General features: G+C 53.3%; 1 protein-coding gene across 8 annotated transcripts in view; it reads left to right on the top strand.

Annotated features, from left to right (window-relative positions):
- LOC120387624 (protein-arginine deiminase type-2-like) overlaps nucleotides 1–21,241 on the top strand; it is a 175,345-nt gene that overhangs the window by 108,829 nt on the left and 45,275 nt on the right. For all 8 annotated transcript variants that reach the window (XM_039508549.1, XM_039508555.1, XM_039508556.1 and 5 more), the window contains 2 exons: nucleotides 4,731–4,914; nucleotides 8,447–8,519. In XM_039508549.1, coding sequence (XP_039364483.1) covers nucleotides 4,731–4,914; nucleotides 8,447–8,519 — 257 coding nt within the window. The remainder of the gene's footprint in view (nucleotides 1–4,730; nucleotides 4,915–8,446; nucleotides 8,520–21,241) is intronic.

The following is a 21,241-nucleotide window of genomic DNA, read 5'->3' as shown; positions in this document are numbered from 1 at the left end:
GTCCTGGGCTTTGTGAGCTTGCTTTGTCCAGAGGAGTGCGGAGGTCTTGGTGGAACGCAGGCTGAGATGCGACCGCCGCTGGGAGCTCAGCGCCTACCCTCTGCTGGTCTCCAAGATCAGGACATGGGCCCTGCCCTGGCAATGGAAGCCGACAGGCAGCCAGTGGAGGGACTGAAGCAGAGGGGCGATGAGTTTTGAATCTCCCTGAGGAGCGGGCTGCTGCTTTCTGCATGTGCTGGGACCACCATGTTGCTGGCCCCTTCACCCCCAGATACAGCGAGTTACAGTTCTCCACCTTGGCGGCAAGGAACATATGGGTCGCACTGGGCTGATCCTTGTCAGGCAGGAAGCGTTGAAGTTTCCTAGCAAACACAGAGGCGGAAGGGGGCATTTCCTTGCTATCCAGACTAAATGCTGAATTGAGTAGGTTCCCGAGGCTTATAATAATGCACACATCCTTATCTAGTGATTTCCATCAGCTGATCTCACAGCGCTTTACAAAGGAGGTCAGTTTCATTATCCCCATTTTACAGGTGGGAAAACTGAGGCTCGGGGTGAGAAAGGGACTTGCCCAAGATCACTCAGCAGGTCAGTGGCAGAGCTGGAAATAAAATCCAGGTTGCCTGAATCTAGTACTCTTGCCATTAGGCCACACTGCCTCTTAAACAGGGGGCTGATGCCCTCAGTAGAAGGGCAGGACAATGACCTGACTAGTTCTCCGAGCATTTCCTAATCAGCATCACTTCAGCCTTGCCAAAGCTGAGTTCACACCAGCTGCTCTTCATCCAGGAGTCGATCTCCTGTAAGGACAAGGGCAGGGATTGCATTGGTGGAGAATGAGCGATACGGCAGGGGGACATCAACAGAATATTGCCAGTCACTAATTCAGCTGGCCCCTCGCTACTTCCAGAGTCCCGTGGGGAGGGACGGCCGGCGCCAGACACAGCGCCCCCTACTCCCGCTATGTCCCAGAGGCAGGCCAGCCGCACGCTGTGTTGAAAACAGCAGCGAAGTCTTGACATTGAGAGGTGGCCTCCCCAAATGTGTCAGCATGTACCCACGGACCACCCCAGACCTGCTCCGAGTCCAAAACGACTCCCACCACAATGAACGGCCACGTTCTCATTGCTATCAAAGGGCGCAGGATGGGCCCTGGAAACACACAGTGAAGCCTGCGTGGTCAGTGATCTTGCCCATGGGGCCGGCTCCCGAGTAAAGAGAACTTCGCTTCGCTCCGGAGTCAGACCAGCTCCCGGGCTGCAACCTCAGCTGGTTCCTTCCTTTGGTATATGCGTTTTCCCTTTAATTTCACCCACAGGTGGCTGCAAAGCCAAAGATCCCGGGGGGGGCGGGGAGTGAGGACAGCCTGGATCCTGTTCGCTCACACTGCAGACAGGTGCCAGCAGACTCTGGCCGGGAAGAGCACTACAGCAAATGGGTTCCTGGAAAGATTTCCTGCTCTGAGCCCCCCACCCTCCTTAAAATATGTGACTTTCACAGGGCTGGGGCTTGTTCCAGCTGTACTGTTGTATTCACATTAGCATGGGGGAGCCACAGAATTCTTTGTACATAGAAATGGGTGAATGCGCTGAACCTCCTTTGGGATTTTTCAGGGAATTAGCTCCGGTTTCATCCGCAGCCCGTTAACGTTCACTTGCCACTCGGATCCTAGCAAGCGCCGGAGCCCTCTTGGGAGCAGCAAACTGTTAAACAAGACAGTGAGGAATGTTGGCAGCGAGGCCCTTTCTGAGGCATCGTCGGGCGTATTCAGGCTGACCCTAAAGTCTATGCTGCAAAAACCCAGAAACGGCACATTCCTAACCCAGGCTGAAATAGCAGTGAAGACTTGGCAACTTGGGTTTTAATGTGGGCTGGCAAGTCGAGTTCAACCCAAGGCTGCCTGGCTGGCTTGAACTCGAGCTGCTCACTGGAGTACAAAGCTGTCTTCACTGCTACACCTCTACCTCAATATAACGCGACCTGATATAACACGAATTCGGATATAACACGGTAAAGCAGCACTCCAGGGAGGGGCAGGGCTGGATCATAGAATCATAGAATCTCAGGGTTGGAAGGGACCTCAGGAGGTATCTAGTCCAACCCCCTGCTCAAAGCAGGACCAAACCCAACTAAATCATCCCAGCCAGGGCTTTGTCAAGCCTGACCTTAAAAACCTCTAAGGAAGGAGATTCCACCACCTCCCTAGGTAACCCATTCCAGTGCTTCACCACCCTACTAGTGAAAAAGTTTTTCCTAATGTCCAACCTAAACCTCCCCCTCTGCAACTTGAGACCATTACTCCTTGTTCTGTCATCTTCTACCATTGAGAACAGTCTAGATCCATCCTCGTTGGAACCCCCTTTCAGGTAGTTGAAAGCAGCTATCAAATCCCCCCTCATTCTTCTCTTCTGCAGACTAAACAATCCCAGTTCCCTCAGCCTCTCCTCATAAGTCATGTGCTCCAGCCCCCTAATCATTTTTGTTGCCCTCCGCTGGACTCTCTCCAATTTATCCACATCCTTCTTGTAGTGTGGGGCCCAAAACTGGACACAGTACTCCAAATGAGGCCTCACCAGTGCTGAATAGAGGGGAATGATCACATTCCTCGATCTCCTGGAAAATTAAAGTGAGTGGGAGTCGCGTGGCTAAATCCCCCGAACTCAAAATCTCCCCCAATGTGTGTGTTTCTGTGGGTGCAGTGGAAAAGCTGTGTGTTTCCTCAGTGTTTCATTCCACAGGGTTTAAACCGCTTGCGTTTTTAAGTGATGGGTCGGTCAGGACATGACTGTCACTTAGCAATTTTAACTGGCGCCTGAGATGCCCATTTCGGCTTATGGACTAGATTTGTGATCTTTTCATTGTGATCAGAGAAGTTAAAAAGGGATTGACTGGGTCCTATAACTGGAGGGAATGTTCTCCGGACTTCAGTTTTGTTGTGGTTTGGGAGTTTTGGGGGAAATGGGGGTTGGGTTGATTGGTTAATTTTTGTCAATTGCTTGAAGGAGTGAAAAAATGTGAAATAAACATGTTTGTCAACCATCGCTCTGATCACTCTGCTCTAAGTTCTTCTTCACACCGCGCACGGTCAACTTGTGGAACTCCTTGCCTGAGGAGGTTGTGAAGGCTAGGACTAATAACAGGGTTTAAAAGAGAACTAGATAAATTCATGGAGGTTAAGTCCATTAATGGCTCTTAGCCAGGATGGGTAAGGAAGGGTGTCCCTAGCCTCTGTTTGTCAGAGGGTGGGGATGGACAGCAGGAGAGAGATCACTTGATCATTGCCTGTTGGGTTCACTCTCTCTGGGGCACCTGGCATTGGCCACTGTCGGCAGACAGGATACTGGGCTGGATGGACCTTTGGTCTGACCCAGTACAGCCGTTCTTATGTTGTGAGCTTTTTTCCCACCCTCTCTTTTGTCTGTTTAGATTGTAAGTCCTTCAGGACAGGGACTGTCTCATAAGTGTTTGTACAGCACCTGGCACAATGACTGGGGTCTGTAAGCTGTCCTATAATATTAAAACTTGCAATCACTTACAGCTAGCTGGCATTCCAGTGTTAATCCTTTTCTAGACAGAAGTCTCTAATTGTGAGAGATTGGTTGGGTCTCTCTTTAGCCTTCCCCCGTCCTAAGGGTCTTTTGGGGGTCTCCAGCAATTCATGTAATCTTTGCCTTCTCTAGTACATACAAAATGTCTACGAGTTGTTCCAAAAAGACAGCTGGCATTATAACTGGGCCTGGCTGGAGGAGGGGCCGTGATCCAGTTCACGTGCATAGCATTAAAAGGCCTGGATATTAAGGATCAGGTTGGTTAGTGTTTTCTAAGAGCTCTTACAGCTAGTTCCTGTCTATGAAATCCCTAGTTTTAGCCAGGGATCTGAGAGCTCTTGCAAAGGTGGGGAAAAATGACTCTCTTCATTGTACAGATGGGGAAACTGAGGCACAGAGGGCCAGATTTTAATGGTACTTAGGTGCCTAATACTCTTTGAAATCAGTGGGATTTAGGTACACAGATACCTTTTAAAAAATCTGGCCCCAAGAGTTGAAGTGACTTCTTCAAGATCACATGGCAGAGTGAGGAATAGGAGCCAGGGCTCCTGGCTCCTAGCCCCTTGCTCCAGCCGTTGGGGTAGGCTGCTCCCATCACGCACACAATGGAAGGTCTGATCTTTTCTTATCGGGGGGGCAGCAAGAGTGGAGGGTTCATTTTAACTCCAAAGAAAGACCTCCTGCTTAGCCAGATCTGTGTGCAGCAAGGAAAGTGAAGGGAGGCACCATGCTGGCGTGGCCAGGCGTGGATCTTGATACGTGGGCTGGTCAGTATTTTCAAACTCGGATGCCTAAAACCGGGCAGCTCAATCCATGTTTTTGCGCTTGAGTGGTCTGATCTTTGGTGGTGAGAAGCAACTGCTTATCTATTGACTTTAATGTAAGCTCAGGAGTGCTCAGCACCTCTTCAGGTGCCATTTCTGTAGGTGCCTTGGTATGGATTTAAGTGCTTGGCTGTAGGCACCTCCCACCTCTGCTGATGGGCGCTGTGGGTGCTCTGCCTCTCTGAAAATCAGGGCGCTGTGTTTGAAAATGCTGCCAGGATGCATGTGTGCAGTGATCACTGAGCCACCTTTTCCAAAGGTCGGGGTCAGCCCTGCCGGGTAGGGGGCAGTGAGGCATCTCCAATTCTTCTCTCCACCGATTCTCTCTGACTGATCCCCTTCCCCTTCTCTGTTGCAGAGCGGCTCCCGCAGGTGCTGTGTCGTTCAGCGTGAAGCACACGGCCGGGGTTCAAGTTGAAGTCGTTACCGATGACCAATCGCAGGTGGCCCCCGCCAACGGAGGGAAGCAGTGGCCTCTTGACCACAGGACGATCCTGAAACTCAGCATGAACAAAGCCAGTACAGAGGCCAACGACAACAAGGTAAAGGAAGGGCCGGCGAGCGTCCTTGCATCCTGGGCTCTCGCTTGGCTTGAGACAGGAGCAGGGATGAGATATTGTAAGGGACACTTGCAGGTCTTCCCATGGGCGAGCTAGGCTCAAGGCGAAATAGATCTTCGTGGGCAGGTACAGGTTGGTGTTAGTTCTCACTCCTTGGTGTGGTGGCCATAGCAAAGTCCATCATATCGTCTCCCAACGAGAGGCGGGGCAATAGATGGACCTGTGTGGGCAAGGAGAAGCAGCAGGAGAGTAGATATCCCAGGCGGATTCTGGGTTTGAAGGTGCCATGAGAACATCTGTCCTAAACTGGACAGAGTGTGGCTGGGTGTAGTCTCCACTGAACTGACGCTGTCGGGTAAGGACATTTGTGTAAAGTGGCCTCTTCTCTCATGTCCTCAGCCAGACTTGGAAGCTCTAATGTCACAGGAGGATGCTCCATGTTTCTGATTGGGGGCCGGCTTCCTTTTAACTTTGCCACGGCGGTCGCCGTTCTATTGTGTCGCATCTTTGATTGAGGTGCAGAGAGAGATGGTTTGATGTGCACGTGTAGCTTAGATGGTAGGGGGTCAAATGCAGACTCAGGAGGCTCCTGGTCTGAGTTTGGGGTGAAGAATGCGATGTAAAAGCAGAGGAAGAAAGGTTCATAGCACCGGACAGGAGCAAGCACCCTCCTGTCTGTGTGTGCCCATTGTGCTCTAGCTGCCAAGGCTCTGGTGCCATAGGTAACCATGTGGGTGGCGCCTGGCACAGTATCTTGCTGTACGAGGATGGCCCCAAAGCCAACAGGGTAATACCACTCTGTCTCTTGCTCAAGGGTCCATCTGAGGACATCCGAGCGTAATGCTCCATTCGCTGTACTTTTCACTCAGGTCACTCAGTGGCCAGGCCTGGTGGTGCAGAAACCAGTAGGAAAAACTACCAGAGCTGAGCATTCCCGAGACACTGTCAAGCTTGTTGGCATCCTAGGGAGCTGGCATGGTATGGATGGCCGCAGTCTTGTTAGGAGTTGGTGCTGTTGTCGTGTTTAAAGTGTTTCACTCGCCCAAGGAGGAAGCAGTTAAAATACCTTGTGACCGAGGGAGATGGTTGTACGCCAGGACCGGTAAAGAGCAGTTTGCTGACAACTCCTAGGCTGAAACTTGTTCTGTTGGGCTGTTGATAAGCAACTTGCAAATGAGGGGGTGAACGGACTCAACTGATCAGATCAATTTATTGCATGGGCTCCTCCGTCCAACTCTGTAAGCTGGGGAGCAAACTTGGGGAGTTCGGGCTGGACTGTGAAATCGACGCACGATCTGGCAGTTCGGCTCGTGAAACAAAAAGGCTTTTCGTTGTAAAGTCCTTGTGCTGCCGTCCTGTCTCCTTTGAGAGTGGGATTTTCAAAAGTGCTGCCCGACCTCCGCTCCCATCGAACTCAGTGATAAAACTCCCATTGATTGCAACGGGAGCGGAGTTTGGCTAACGCTGAGCTCCTTAACCAGGGGGTATATCCCAGTGGGCCCCACAAGGTAGCGAACAGAACATGGCAGCAAACCCACTTCTACGCTCGCCCTTCCACCATAGCCTCCTCTTGCTAACAGTGTGAAGTCGATGCTGTTTGCTGGGAGCAGATGTTCTACCCAAAGTCCTTAGTCTGCCTGCTCCCCTCTCCTTCCATCCATCTGTTACTTAATTCTATAGCAATCGGCCCCTGTCTCTCCCTCTTCAGGAACAGGACAAGCTGAGACCTGGCTTAATGCAAGTCCCTTCTATCTCCCTGCTGGTCTCTGTCTCCCTGGGACCCTTCCAGACTTTGGATCCATCTTCCCCACTCACCCAGCTCTAAAGATAGTGCTTCCCACAAGCAGGCTAAGTCCTGAGACTGAGCAGATCACTGGCCTTTGCAGGGGTACCTCCTGATTCACACAGAGGTCAGGAAGCTGCTCCTTTTGCCTCCTCCCGCATCCCATTCCTCCTGCACGCAGACTTCATGCTCCATGGCCGCTTGGCTTCTCTCAGCAAGGAGGAGGTCTGTTGCAGGGAGCAGTGGGTTTCCTTCCAGGTCGCCCTGCACCCCGGGTAATGGAGAGCGCCTTCAGGCCTAATCGCTTAAACCTTCTTCTCTCTCAACATGAGTCTCTCACTTGGCAACAAGACACTAACTGCAGCTGCTGCCACATACCAGCCGAGCTGCTGGATCCGTGCGAGCTGGCTCCCTTCTCGAGGGGCCACATGCCAGATCGCTGAAGTCTCATGATCAAGCCTGGCATCCGATCCCTTACAGGAGCTGCAGGGCAGGGCAGAACGCTGGGCTAGGGACTGGCTTTCTGAGCGCTGAAGACGGGCTTCCAGTCCTGTTTGGTTCAGACGTGAATATGGGGTTGATGGGGTGACTAGTCCCCGGCTGAGTGCGTGGCCCTGTTCCTGCTTAGGAGCGCCCCGCCGGGAAGAGCAGGGATGCCGCAGGTCAGGACTGCAGTGTTTGTCCTTGTCTTAGCGAGTGCTGAGACAGAGAGAGCGTCGCCTTTCTGCTGAGCTCTGTGGCATATGCCCAGTAGAGGGGCCTTCCCAGCAGGCAGAGACAGAGCAGCCAGCGCTACATCCTACCTCCGGGGCAGCCCTGGCACGGGGGGCGTCCCACGGGAGATGAGGGGTTGCCGCCAGTATGTTCCTATGTACTGGCCACTCCTCAGGAGCACAAATGCCCATAACGGGTTGGGGCACCGTTCAGAGCCGCCTTCCGAACTTCTCTGGCCTGCACCGGAGATTGAACCGGCTGCCCCAAGATTGGGGAAAACTCAAACAGCTACATCCCCACCCCCATGGCTGGGCTGTGCGTTGGCACCAGGGTGCCTCTCCCCAGTTTGTGCCCCAATACAACAGATAAATATAATTCAGACACAAGGTGCCTTTGCCGGGGAATCCGACCCATAGACCTTCCCTGGGCAAAACCTCCATGGAGGCCAATGGACTGAGTAAAGGCTGCAGAATGCAGCTGTAGATGCATTGAACCCAAGCCAGTGCAGTGTGTTACCGTCCAGAAGAGAGCTCTGTTGGCCGATCCACATTAGGCAGCCGCGCAGCCGGGTGTGCTGGCGGGATGCGAAGGCTCGGGTTGCTGGGACATCCCAGGCCTGAGAGAAGCATCGAGTCGAGTGGGAGAAGGATCCCAGAGGGCGAGGTAGGGCTGGAGTGGGAAGGGGGAGGGGGAATCAAAGGTGAGGATGAGCCACTTGAACTTGACACAGAGGGAGCGAGGAAGCCAGTGGCGAGCTTCCGGCAGGGCAGTGACGTGGTGGCAGCTCGCAGTCGCAGCAGCGATTTGGATGGATGAGAAGGGAGCGATGTTGGCCAGAGAGGAGCAGGGGCGGGAGTCACGGCGGGGACAGAACCAAGCCACAGGCAGGGATTGGAGCACTGGGAGAGTGGCACCAAGGATCGGGGCCCTGCGTCGCTCTCCGGCTACCGGGTGTAAATGGCCAGGCCCCGGCCTGCCCACCCCTCTCCCTCACTAGCCTGCGTTGTGCGTTTCCAGGTAACGGTGAACTATTACGGCGAGGATGGAGGGCCGCCCATAGACCAAGCTGGTGTCTTCCTGACAGGCATTGGTAAGTGCAAGCGCGTTCGGGGCAGAGCAGCGCCTGTAGTCTTGCATCCCTGAGGTTTTATGTTGCAAATTAATAGCGCTTCTCTGAGCTACTGAAAGGAATCCGCTCAGACCTGGGAACTTTGGAGTGAAATGAACTGCTGGTCCTGCTTCTGGCAAGCACGGGGGCAAAGCCCAGGCAAATCCAGCCGTGCTGCCGTGTAGGCAAAGCGATGGCCCACGCGCCACCTGCCAGGAGTCCCCATGCTGCCCTGGACACGTGCAAGAGTGACGGGGCTTCTGGCCTCTTTAGGCTGCTGGGCTTGGCAACACGGTGCCGGTTTTCCTTTGGGTCCAGTGGCTGCGCTGAGGAGGAGGAGGGTGGCCTTGGAGCCAGGAGCCCGTAGTCCTAGTCCCAGCTCTGCCGCTGGGTCGTCTTGCAGCACGCGGCTTGTGACCGCACAAGCACCGACTTAGCGGCTGGGTAAGCGATGCAGCCAAGCATCCGGAGACGTCCAGCCCGTCCACCCGCCGTGAAGATTACGAGCACGGTCCGTAACCAGCGGGCACGCGGTCTGTTCTTGAGTCGCACAAGCCCCGGTGCCGGCTTCCTCTTTTCCCCACAAGTGCTCAGCCTCAGGCCCCACCCCTACTCCACCCCTTCCCCCAACATCCCACCCCCGCCCCGCCTCTTCCTGCCTCCGCTCCGCCCCCTCCCCCAAGTGCGCCCTGGCCCTGCTCCGCCCCCTCCCCCCAGCTCCTCCTGCACGCTGCGGACCAGCTGATCATGGCGGGTGGGAGGCGCTGGGAGGGAAGGGGAGGAGTTGATCAGCAGGGCGCCAGTGGGCAGGAGGTGCTGGGGGGGAGGAGTGGATGCTGGTTTCCGGGGGGTGCTAATATTTTTTCCGTGGGTGTTCCAGCCCTGGAGCACCCATGGAGTCGGCACCTATGCCCACAGAGGTAGGACAGGGAGCTTAGGAAGCCCCAATGGTAAGCCCAACGTAGCCTGTTCTAATGAAGAAGGATGTTTCCGCTCATAGGGTTGGCCTGAGGGCCATGCAAAAGCTGCTGCAGGGAGACTAGGGGATGCAGATCTGAGTTGTCAGTCTGTCAAGAAATGTGCCATTGATCCAAAACGTAACAGAGAGCCACATCGCCTCTTGCCGCTGTTCCTTAGGCTTCAGCTACACTGCACAGCTTTTAGTGACATGGCCGTGCCAACACAGCCGTGCCAACACAGCCGTGTTGCTAAAAGTCGGGCAGTATAGCCGCTTTTCGTCAGCACTTTTGCCGACAAAATACTTTCATCCCCAACGAGCGGCGTTCGCGTTGTCAATAGGAGAGCGCTTCTGCCGACAACGTGCCATTCACACAGGCACTTGTAGCAAAACTTTTGTCTTTCGGGATGGGGGTGGGCGATTAACACCTCCGAAAGACACCAGTTTTGTCCTTTAATTGCCAGCGTAGACAAAGCCTTAGAAAGTTTGTGGCTGAGGTACTGTCTGAGAGGCACAACAATTTCAGAAACGGGGCATCTTGATTTTAGCCGGCAGTTTCGATGCGTCTTTAAGATGAAATTTGGAAGTCAGCTGTCTTGCTAGTCCGCTACATGCAGTAAGGAGGCCAGGGCCCACTGGGAATTTTGCTCTGACCCACTGCTGTGTCGCTGCCTGGTACCTGCCTTCCCAGTCAAAGAAGCATCTGAGATGGAGAATTCTTGGCAACAGAGGCACTTATGTGGGTGCAATTCTCCCCCACCCCTCTGCTGTGTCTGAGAAATACACCAAGGCTCACGCAACCCACAGCTGTGGAGACCGTTACCGCTGGGATTGGGCTTAGCAAGGGCAGGAAGAGATTTCAAACACTAGCCCATGTAAACCCATTTTTATCTTCGTCAGAAGCTGGATGTGACATCCGGGTTTGTCTCTACATTGATACATAGTCATGCTGAGAGCGGTCTGGACATTGGGGAGCCCTGGAGTACTGAGCTAATGCTTTGCTACCTGCCTGATATTAACTGGAAACAAGTTAAACCTGCCGCGTTTCAGTCACATTTCCAAAATCCCAAAGTGCAGTGGGATTGCTGGGGACTTTGCTGACCTTGGTATATTGGGGTAATGCCGACAGACCCCAATCATCAGTGGGTGGAATCGAACCTGGGACCGCTGGAGCTAAATGCAGGAGTCTCTACTGCGTGAGCTAAAACCCGCATGGTTCTTAGCTAAGGCTGTAGCAGACTCATTAATCTCCAGATGGTCTCAGTGCCATTAGGTGGGATAAAGCACCACACCCAGGCGCTGTAGGGGTTACATAGGTAAGAGAGATGGATCTGGGTCCAGGACTGGATCATAGACTCATAGAACCAAAGGGTTAGAAGGGACTTCAAGAGTCACCTAGTCTAACCCCCGGCCAAGATGCAGGATTTGTTGTGCCTAAACCATCCAAGACAGCTGGCTGTCCAGCCTCTTTCTGAAAACCTCCAGTGAAGGAGCTTCCATGGAGGCGTCTGTTCCATTGTCCTGCTGTTCTTACAATTAGGAAGTGTTTCGTGAGATTTAATTTAAATGTGCCGGGCTGTAGTTTGAACCCGTCGCCGCTTGCCCCCTGTGGCAAGAGAGAACAATTTTTCTCCATCCTTTTTAGGGCAGCCTTTCGAGGATTTGAAAACCGCTGTCATGGCCCCCTTAATCTCCTCTTTTCCAAACTAACCGTACCCAGTTCCTTCAGCCTTTCCTTGTACGGCTTGAATTCCAGCCCTTTGATCGTCTTTGTTGCTCATTTCTGGATCCTTTCCAGTTTCTCTACATCTTTTCTATACAGCGGTGACCAAAATGGGACCCCGTCCTCCAGCTGAGGCCTAACCAGCACCGAGTAGAGCGGTACTATCCCCTCCCGTGACTTGCATGCTATGCCTCTGTCAATGCAACCTAAAATTGCATCTACTTCCTTTGCAACAGGATCGCATCGGTGAGGTTGTGATCCACCACAACTCCCAGCTCTTTCTCAGCAGTGCTGCTGCCAAGCCAGTTATTCCCCATTATGTATTTGTCATTTTTCTCTCTCTCTCTCTCTCATGCATGCATGGTTTAAGGGTGTTTGGGTAGTTAAGCACAAATTACCAGAACAAATTACCTAGGGAGGCTATGGACTCTCTGTCCCTGGGGGTTTGTAAGAACAGGTTAGACAAACCCCTGTTGGGGACGGTCTACAGACAATAGTTAGGGTACGTCCAGACTATCCGCCGGATCAGCGGGTAGTGATCGATTTATCAGGGATTGATATATCGCGTCTCATCTAGATGCGATATATCGATCCCCGAACGCGCTCCCGTCGACCCCGGAACTCCACCAGGGTGAGAGGTGGTAGCGGAGTCGACGGAGGAGCCACGTGAGGACGGGAGGTGAGTCAAAATAAGATACATTGACTTCAGCTATGGGAATACTGTAGCTGAAGTCAACGTATCTTACATCAACACCCCCCCACCCAGTGTAAACCAGGCCCTAGTCCTGCTTCGGGGCAGGGGAGTGGACTAGATCTATTGATTTCCTTTCCAGTCCTACATCTCAGTGATTCTATGTTCTGATCTGGAGTTATACTCTGGACTCATCGGTAACCCTAACACAACTGGGAGGTGAGAATCCAGTGCTGCAATATTGTTATGAAAACGTATGAGCCCAGGCACACCATCTACTCTCTTGGCTTTTTCCCTGATGATGGAAAAAATAACCAGTACTGGGGCTTTTTCTTTTTTGAAGAGCAAGTATTCTGTGCGAGCCTGTCAAGGTTCCTTCCCCACTCTGGACTTTAGAGTACAGATATGAGGACCTGCATGTGAACTCCTAAACTGAATTACCAGCTTAGATCTGGTTTTGCTGCCACAACTCCCAAATACTAGCTCCCTTCCCTGGATAGTCTTGAGAGACTTCTTCACCAAGTTCCTGGTGAAGACCGATCCAACCCCTTGGATCTTAACACAAGGAGATTTTAACCATCCCTCCTCCTTTCCCCCACCAATTCCTGGTGAGTCCAGATCCAACCCCCTTGCATCGTAAAACAAGGCAAAATCAATCAGGTTCTTAAAAAGAAGGCTTTTAATTAAAGAAAGAAAGGTAAAAATCATCTCTGTAAAATCAGGATGGAAAATAACTTTACAGGGTAATCAGATTCATAGAGCCCAGAGGAACCCCCTCTAGCCTTAGGTTCAAAGTTACAGCAAACAGAGGTAAATCCTCTTAGCAAAAAGGAACATTTTACAAGTTGAGAAAACAAAGATAAACCTAACACGCCTTGCCTGGCTGTTACTTACAAGTTTGAAATATGAGAGTCTGGTTCAGAAAGATTTGGAGAGCCTGGATTGATGTCTGGTCCCTCTTAGTCCCAAGAGCGAACCACCCCCAAACCAAAGAGCACAAACAAAATCCTTCCCCCCACCAAGATTTGAAAGTATCTTGTCCCCTTATTGGTCCTTTGGGTCAGGTGTCAGCCAGGTTACCTGAGCTGCTTAACCCTTTACAGGTAAAAGGATTTTGGTGTCTCTGACCAGGAGGGATTTTATAGTATTGTACACAGGAGAGCTGTTCCCTTCCCTTTATAGTTATGACAGAGCCTGTCCAGTTTGGCAAGCATGGATACTTCTGTGATAGTCACTTGTCTGCGACTCCAGAGATCTGGGTTCAATTCCTGGCTTGGCCATAGCCTCCCTGGCTGACCTTAGCAAGTCACTTAAATCCAGGTTTTCAGACGAGCCCATGCTGAGAATTTCCAGGGCTCAGCACCCACCATTGGGGTCAGATTTTCAAACAAGCCAGCAGCTCCCTTGGTGATGCAAATGGCCAGATGTTTTTAAAAAGGGCTCAGCAAAGAAGCATACACCCAAGGCATGGTGCTCTTTGGAAAAGCTGGCCTCTTGCTTGGATGCCTAAATGGAAGTTGAATGCTTTAAAATCTGGCCTGCCTGTGTGTGCCAAGCACTTCCAAAAATACACGTGGGAAACTTTCTATGCCTCTTCCCCCCCCCACCCATATCATTTTCTCTGCTGGTCCTTAGTCAGTTTTTGGTTCTTTATCTTGCAGGGCCCAGATCCTCAAAGGTATTGGGATGCCTTGAGTGACCAGATGTCCCTATTTTATACGGATAGTCCCAATTTTTGGGTCTTTTTCTTATAGGCTCCTATTACCCCTCCACCCCCATCCCGATTTTTCACACTTGCTGTCTGGTCACCCTAGGGATGCCTAACTTCCAATTGAAATCAAGGATCTGGGCCCAAGTGCCTCCAGGCAGAGAGCATCTCCAAGATGTGTCTATACAACACCTACCACCATGGGGCGCTGATCTCAGCTGCACCTTTTAGACACGTCTGAAATACAAATGCTTGACTTTTTCTGCATGGCCTGGATGCCGTCCCTGCAGATGCACAAGAGTGAGGAGGAGTCTGCTTTGTTACACCAATACATCCAGGTAGCAGCGTTGTCGATTTGATTTGCTTCTGAGTCACAGCTGCAAAATGCAAATCAGAACCTAGCCGTGGCATCTGGTTTGCGCAGGGTTCATGCAGAGGAAATGGCGGTAGTTTGTCTTCACCGTCTTTAGCTGAGGTTCTGCTGCTTTTGGCACTGGGCCTAGAGGCTCTTTTTCACGTGTAAAATTCACTCGAAAGTAACTGTAGTTGCCCGAGTTGTTTCTACTGTCGCCTTTAGCAGCAAACCAGCTTACGCGGGGACAGAATTGTTTCACGTGATGTCTTGAAATGTGTCTGGAAACCTGATATACTGGAGCCGTCTCTCCAGTCCCATGCCGCCGTGGAAAAATGACTCCCTCGAAGCATGTGTGCAAAAGGCGACTGGTGGCGAAGAAGCAGTGAGTTTGATAGCAAGGCGGAGAGCAAACGGAAAGGTTGTGGGAGGTACAGGGGCCTTCATTAAACACTTTGGAGCTGTGACTTCTTAGGAGCAGAATATTGTGATCGGCCCAAATCCATTTGCCTGTATAGAGGAAAAACTGTATTGAATACTGCTGCTAATACCGAATAAAATCGAGAGTGTTACCGTGATCAGTGTGACTGTCAAGGTTCCTTCCCCACTTTGAACTCTGGGGTGCAGATGTAGGGACCTGCATGAGAACCTCTCAGCTTAATTACCAGCTTAGATCTGGTTTTACTGCCACCACCCAAATCCTTTAAGAGTTATTTGGGAAACTCTGTCTACCTTCCCCCCAGACTATCTCCCTCCCAGTAGCCTTGAGAGACTTCTCCACCAAGTTCCTGGTGAACACCAATCCAAACCCCTGGATCTTAAAAAAAGGAGAAATTAACCATTCCCCCTCCTTTCCCCCACCAGTTCCTGGTGAGTGCAGATCCAACCCCCTTGGATCGTAAAACAAGGCAAAATCAATCAGGTTCTTAAAAAGAAGGCTTTAATTAAAGGAAGAAAGGTAAAAATCATCTCTGTAAAATCAGGATGGAAAATTACTTTACAGGGTAATCGGATTCACAGAGCCCAGAGGAACCCCCACTAGCCTTAGGTTCAAAGATACAGCAAACAGAGGTAAAATCCTCTCAGCAAAAAGGAACATTTACAAGTTGAGAAAACAAAGATAAACCTAACACGCCTTGCCTGGCTGGTACTTACAAGTTTGAAATATGAGAGGCTGGTTCAGAAAGATTTGGAGAGCCTGGATTGATGGCTGGTCCCTCTTAGTCCCAAGAGCGAACCACCCCCAAACCAAAGAGCACAAACAAATCCTTCCCCCCCACCAAGATTTGAAAGTATCTTGTCCCGTCATTGGTCCTTTGGGTCAGGTGTCAGCCAGGTTACCTGAGCTGCTTAACCCTTTACAGGTAAAAGGATTTTGGTGTCTCTGTCCAGGAGGGATTTTATAGTATTGTACACAGGAGAGCTGTTCCCTTCCCTTTATAGTTATAACAGTGACTAAATAAACTGATGCACCGTACAGTGAGAGTGATCTATATTCATGAGCTGCAGTTTGATCTACTAATAGATAGGGGCTCTCGTATTTGTAAAGTGGTAGCGAGGCAGGAGCGAGACCTATTGCTGTTTGTGTTTGTAGGGTAGCAGGGTCGGAAGGGACCTCAGGAGTGTTGTACAAAAACACATGACGAACGGTAGCCTCTTCCCCAAAGGACGCTGCAAAGTTATGGCGCGTTTAGATCTGAGATTTTGTGTCAGGCCCGTAGCTACAAAACAGGGCCCTGATCCTGTAGAAGGGTCCTTCTTGACTTCAGCAGGGCTCCACACAGCTGCAAGCGTCCATCCGTACACACCCAATTGCAGGAGTGGCACCCCAAGGGCCTGATTCTCTAATGGGGGGAGTCATGGGGGCCCCCCCACTTTTAAAAGAGCCCTCCCACTTTTTACCAGCCATAAGGATGAGCGATGGGGAGGGGCAGCGCAAGGGTGGAGGCTTGAGGGGAAGGGGCAGTGCGGGGGGGGGGCACGGTTCAGGCACCATTTCCTCCTCCTCCCACACCCCCGTGTTAGGAAGCTTCCGCCACCTCTGTTCTCTAACCCTTACTGGGGCGAGGGGTCTCGGTGAGACTGCGAGTGCAAGTTTGCAGAATCAGCCCTGCGTAACGGAAGTCGGTGGGAGTCTTGCAGGCGATGCCAAGAGTAAGGACGCACCAGCGAGGAGTGTGAGGATGAGATTTTTATCTTCCCAAGCCGGGAGATGACCTAAAGGCTGAGCGAAGTCGCAGCCAAAAATTCCTCTCCTAACAAGGGGGTTGGTCTTGCCCTGACTGTTTATAACACGGCAAGATGCCTTTAAAAAGAAACACCCTCAGTGCAAATCCTGCTGCCGCACGATGTGTTGAAATAGGCAGCTAGTGGCAAAGCTAGGTGCTGAAATCCAACACCGGGCGCCGAGAAACCACTGGGTTTGCTACCATGAAACTTTGGGAGGCACCACCGGCCTCAGTGGGTGCCGTTCGGAGCCACGCCTGTGTCAAATACACTATTTTGCTCCCACCGGAGGAGCAAGGACTGTTGTTCTGTTGGGTATCCGTACAGCGCCGAGCACGCTGGGGTCCCAGCCCACAGCGAGAGCTCCTGGGGGTTACAGGAATGATAATGGATGGCTGCAGAGTCCGGGGGCAAGCGGCTTGAAGCAGGGACTTGGGGCCCGATCCAAAGCCCACTGAAGTCAGTGAGAGTCTTTCTGCCCATTTCAATGCGCTTTGGATCATGTCACAGGAACCAGATTCTGCTCTCGTTTACACCAGTAGAAATCCGAAGTAACTCCCCTGATTTCTATGGAGTTGCTCCTGCTTTATACCAGTGTAAACGAGAGCAGAATCTGGCTCCTATGGCATGAGCCAAAGCGCATTGAAATGGGCAGAAAGACTCTCACTGACTTCAGTGGGTTTTGGATCTGGCCCCACGTCCCTGATTCAAGCTGCTTGAACCCCACTTTGAAAACGAAGTGGGTCGGGGGGGTGTCTGTGTAAAAACACCAGGACCACCTGAGCAGGAGTTTTAAGGTTTCAGGTGGTGGCTAGGGAGCTTGCAAAGGTTCTGTACTTGGGTGGGGTCCAAGGGTCTCCTGGGGTTTGTAGCAGAGTCCTGGGACTGTCCATGGGTGCACCACTGATGCATGACCAGGACTTGGGGTGGTGGGGATAGGACCATAGAGTGCCCCTGAGATTTTCTGTGGAACTTCCTACCGCACCTCCATGCCTGTAAAGTGCCATCTGCATGTGTAGTGCTACTGGGGCTGCCAACTTTCTAATCACACAAAACCAAACACCGCTGCCCCGCCCCTTCTCCGAGGCCCCGCCCCTTCTCCGAGGCCCCGCCCCTGCTCATTCCATCCCCCACCCCACCCCCGGTCGCTCGCTCTTCCCCACCCTCACTCACTCACTTTCACCGGGCTGGGGCAGGGGGTTGGGATGAGGGCTCCAGCTGCGGGTGTGGGCTCTGGGTGAGGTGGGAGATGAGGGCTTTGGGGTGCAGGAGGGGGCTCCAGTAGGGTTGCCAACCCTCCCGGTTTCGCTGGGAGTCTCCTGGAATTGGGCTCTATCTCCCAGAGGCTACTGAAGCCAAACCGGGAGATTTTAGTCTGCTTAAAGTCCAGCGGGGCTAAGGCAGGCTCCCTGCCCGCCCTGGCCCCGCGCCACTCCCAGAATCCCAGGCATGTTCCTGCAGCCCCTGGGGGTAGGCAGGGGGTCTCCGCGCACTGCCCCTGCCTGCAAGCACCACCTCCGCAGTTCCCATTGGCTGGAGACTGCAGCCAATGGGAGCTGCAGATGTGGTGTTTGCAGGCAGGGGCAGCGTGCAGAGCCCCCCATGCTCCCCCAGGGATGGCCCAGCTGCGGGGCCAGGGCAGGCAGGGAGCTGCCTTAGCTCCCCTGTGCCGCTGACTGAAAGCCACCCAACGTAAGTGCCGCCCCGGCTGGAGCCCGCACCCCTCACTCCCTCCTGCACCCCAACCCCAGCCCAGAGCCCCCTCCTTTACCCAAACTCCCTCCCAGAGCCTGCACCCCTCACCCCCCTCCACATCCCAACCCCCTGTCCCAGCCCTGAGCCCCGTCCCACACCCAGACTCCCTCTCAGACCCCACACCCTCTCCTGCACCCCAACCCCCTGCCCCATTCCTGAGCCCCCTCCTACATCCAAACTCCCTCCCAGAGCCCACACCCCAATTCCCCACCCACACCCCGATCCCTAGCCCTGAGCCCCCTCCTGCACACAAACTCCCTCCCAGAGTTTGCACCCCACACCCCATCCTGTACCCCAACCCCCTGCCTCAGGCTCAGCCCAGAGCCCCCTCCCACACTCCGAACCCCTCGCCCCCAGCCCAGAGCCCTCACTCTCTCCCGCAACCCAACCCCCTGCCCCAGCCCCATGAAAGTGAGTGGGGGTGGGGGAGAGCAAGTGCTGGAGGGAGGGGGGGTGGAGTGAGCAGGGTGGGGCCTCAGGGAGGGGGTGGGGCAAGGGTGTTTGGGTTTGTGTGATTAGACAGCTGGCATCCCTAGGCTCTGTGGTGGGATGCGGGGTTTGGGGTGCAGGACAGGGCTCCAGGCTGGGGCAGGGGGTTGGGTGTGGGAGGGGGGCAGGGTCCCGGTGGTGCTTACCACGGCTCCGAGGAAACGGTTGCCAGGTCCCTGCGGCCTCTAGGTGCATGGGCAGCCAGGCGACTCTGCACAGTGCATGCTGCCTTTGCACCTGCAGGCACCAGCCCCATAGCTCCCATTGGTCACAGTTCCCAGCCAATGGGAGCTGCGGAGCCAGTACTTGGGGAGGGGCAGCGTGCGGAGCCTCCCAGTCCCTGGCTGCCCGTGTGCTTAGGGACCACAGGGACCTGGCAGCCAGTTCCCGGAGCAGCCCCGAGCCCCAGCTGCACCGCTGACCGGACTTTTAACGGCCCGGTCGGTGCCAACCGAAGCCACCAGGGTCTCTTTTTGACCAGCCACCTGGCAACCCTGAGTGCTATGTGAGTGAAAACGACTAGTCCCGGTGGGAGCACTGAGTTAAAACCCCGATCGCTCACTAATGCCTTTGAGCGTGAGCCGAAACGGTGCCTCAGCCGTTTCTTTATTGAGGATCGGATATGAATTTTTAAACATGCACACCTCTCTGTACCCACCCGCCCATGTCTGAAAACCAGCATGTCCTCCTGGGAGATAACTGGACGTGAGCCTAGGTGCTGGCTTTAGCTGACCCTGTGTCTAAACACCCGGCATGCAGCTTTGAGAAGTTTCACGTCTCTGGTGGGGTCATCAGTACATGCCTTTAAATATTTGCTCCCGGCTTCAGTTTCTCCTGTCACGCTGGAAGAGCAAAGCCACCCTCCTGCCCCAGCTGGTTTGGTTTAGGGCCAGCACCGAACAGTACAAAGCCAGAGATCTGGGTTCTCCCACGCAAGCTACCACAGAGGGCTGCATTATGGAAACGGGAAGCTGCACTCCTGGGCTGGAATTTCACCTCTCGTCGGTCTGTCTGTCCGGGATCTGTGCCACTTGCCTTGTAGCTGAGAGCTTGTGCTGTGCCTAGAGCTGAACAAAATCTTTTTGGCCAATGGAAATTGGTCCAAAAAAATGCATCGTTCAGGGCACCAAAACTGTTCATGAATTTGGGTCGAAGTTGGCGAATAGTTTTGGCCAAACAAAACCCTCGACTTTCTTTTCAGACATGTCAACGTTTTCCGGAGCTGAAGACGAGAGCTCTTTGTAAGCAGGAGCTTGTCTCTCTCACCAACAGAAGTTGGTCCATAAAAGATATGACCTCCCCATAGGGTTGCCAACTTTCTAATTGCACAAAACCGAATACCCCTGCCCCGCCCCCTGTCACACCCCATCCCAAGGCCCCACCCCTGCTCGTTCCGTCCCCCTCCCTCCGTCGCTCGCTCTCCCCCACCCTCACTCACTTTCACGGGGCTGGGGCAGGGGTTGGAGTGTGGGAGGGGGTGAGGACTCTGGCTGTGGGGGGCAGGCTCTGGGGTGGGGCCTGGGATGAAGGGTTTGGGGTGCAGGAGGGGGCTCCGGGCTGGGGCAGAAGGTTGGTGTGTTGAGGGGGACAGGGGCAGTGGTTTGGGGTGTGTGGGGTACGGGGTCCCGGCAGCGCTTACCGCAGCTCCCAGGAAGTGGCCGCCAGGTCCGTGCAGCCCCTAGACGCATATTCAGCCAGAGAGGCTTCACGCGCTACCCTCTTGCCCGCAGGTGCCGCCCCCTCAGCTCCCATTGGTCACGGTTCCCAGCCAATGGGAGCTGTGGAGCTGGCACTCTGGCGCAAGGGCGGCACATGGCGCTAGGGTAGGCAGGGAGCCTGCCTTAGCCCCAGGCCCCCGCTGTGCTAACGACTGGACTTTTAACGGCCCGGTCACCATTGCCGACTGGAGCCACCAGGATCCCTTTTTGACAGGGTGTTCTGGTCAAAAAAGCGGATGCCTGGCAACCGTACTCCCCCACCTTGTCGCTCTAATACCCTAGGACTGACGCAGCTACAACAACACTGCAAGCAATGTTTCATTCTGACATGTTCAAAATGAACCGTTTGGCTATTTTGTTTAGAAAATAGCCATTCCAAATGACATTCGAAACGCTTCATTCAATGCAAACAAAATGTTTCAGTTTTCCCCTTTGGCGAGGAAGAACAGCGGGAAAATCATTTTTGGTTTGAAACCAGCTGAACTTTTTTTTTCTGTTTTTCGGTTTGGCCACCAAACGGAGAACTCAATTATTTGCCCAGACCTGCAGGCTGACTAGAGGCAGCAGCTTTCCAGGGGTCAGTTGTAGTAAACCAAGCCCCCCATGCAGTGTGGAGGAGTGAAATAATATCTGGGGCGGGGGGACACGAAAGGAGGAGATTAGGCCTTTCTAATGTGACGGCCGAAGCCCTTCCTCCCTCAGCGAGCTCTCACACTTACAGATCTGGTGCAAGGGCAGGGCTCTTTACAAAGGGGAGTGTTATCTTCATTTTTACAGATGGGGAAACTGAGGCACAGAAGGGTGGCGGCTTACCCCATGTCACACCGCAGAACGCAGGCATCCTGACACCCACTGAACTGCACATGCTCCTTGATCTCAGAGTGGAACCCAGGAGTCCTGGTGTAACACTGACAGACCCCGGGCGTTAGGATCGAAGTTGGGACCACTGAAGCTTAGTGCATGAGCCTCGACTGCATGAGTTAAAAGCCACATGGCTACTAGCTAAGGCTGTAGCAGACTCATTAACGTCTAAGTGGTCTCAGTGCCACCAGCTGGGACAGACACACCCAGGAGGGTTACACTG

This window comes from Mauremys reevesii, linkage group 21 (genome assembly GCF_016161935.1).
Source record: "Mauremys reevesii isolate NIE-2019 linkage group 21, ASM1616193v1, whole genome shotgun sequence".
Classification (NCBI taxonomy): Eukaryota; Metazoa; Chordata; order Testudines; family Geoemydidae; genus Mauremys; species Mauremys reevesii.
This window is presented reverse-complemented; position numbering and strand designations above follow the sequence as displayed.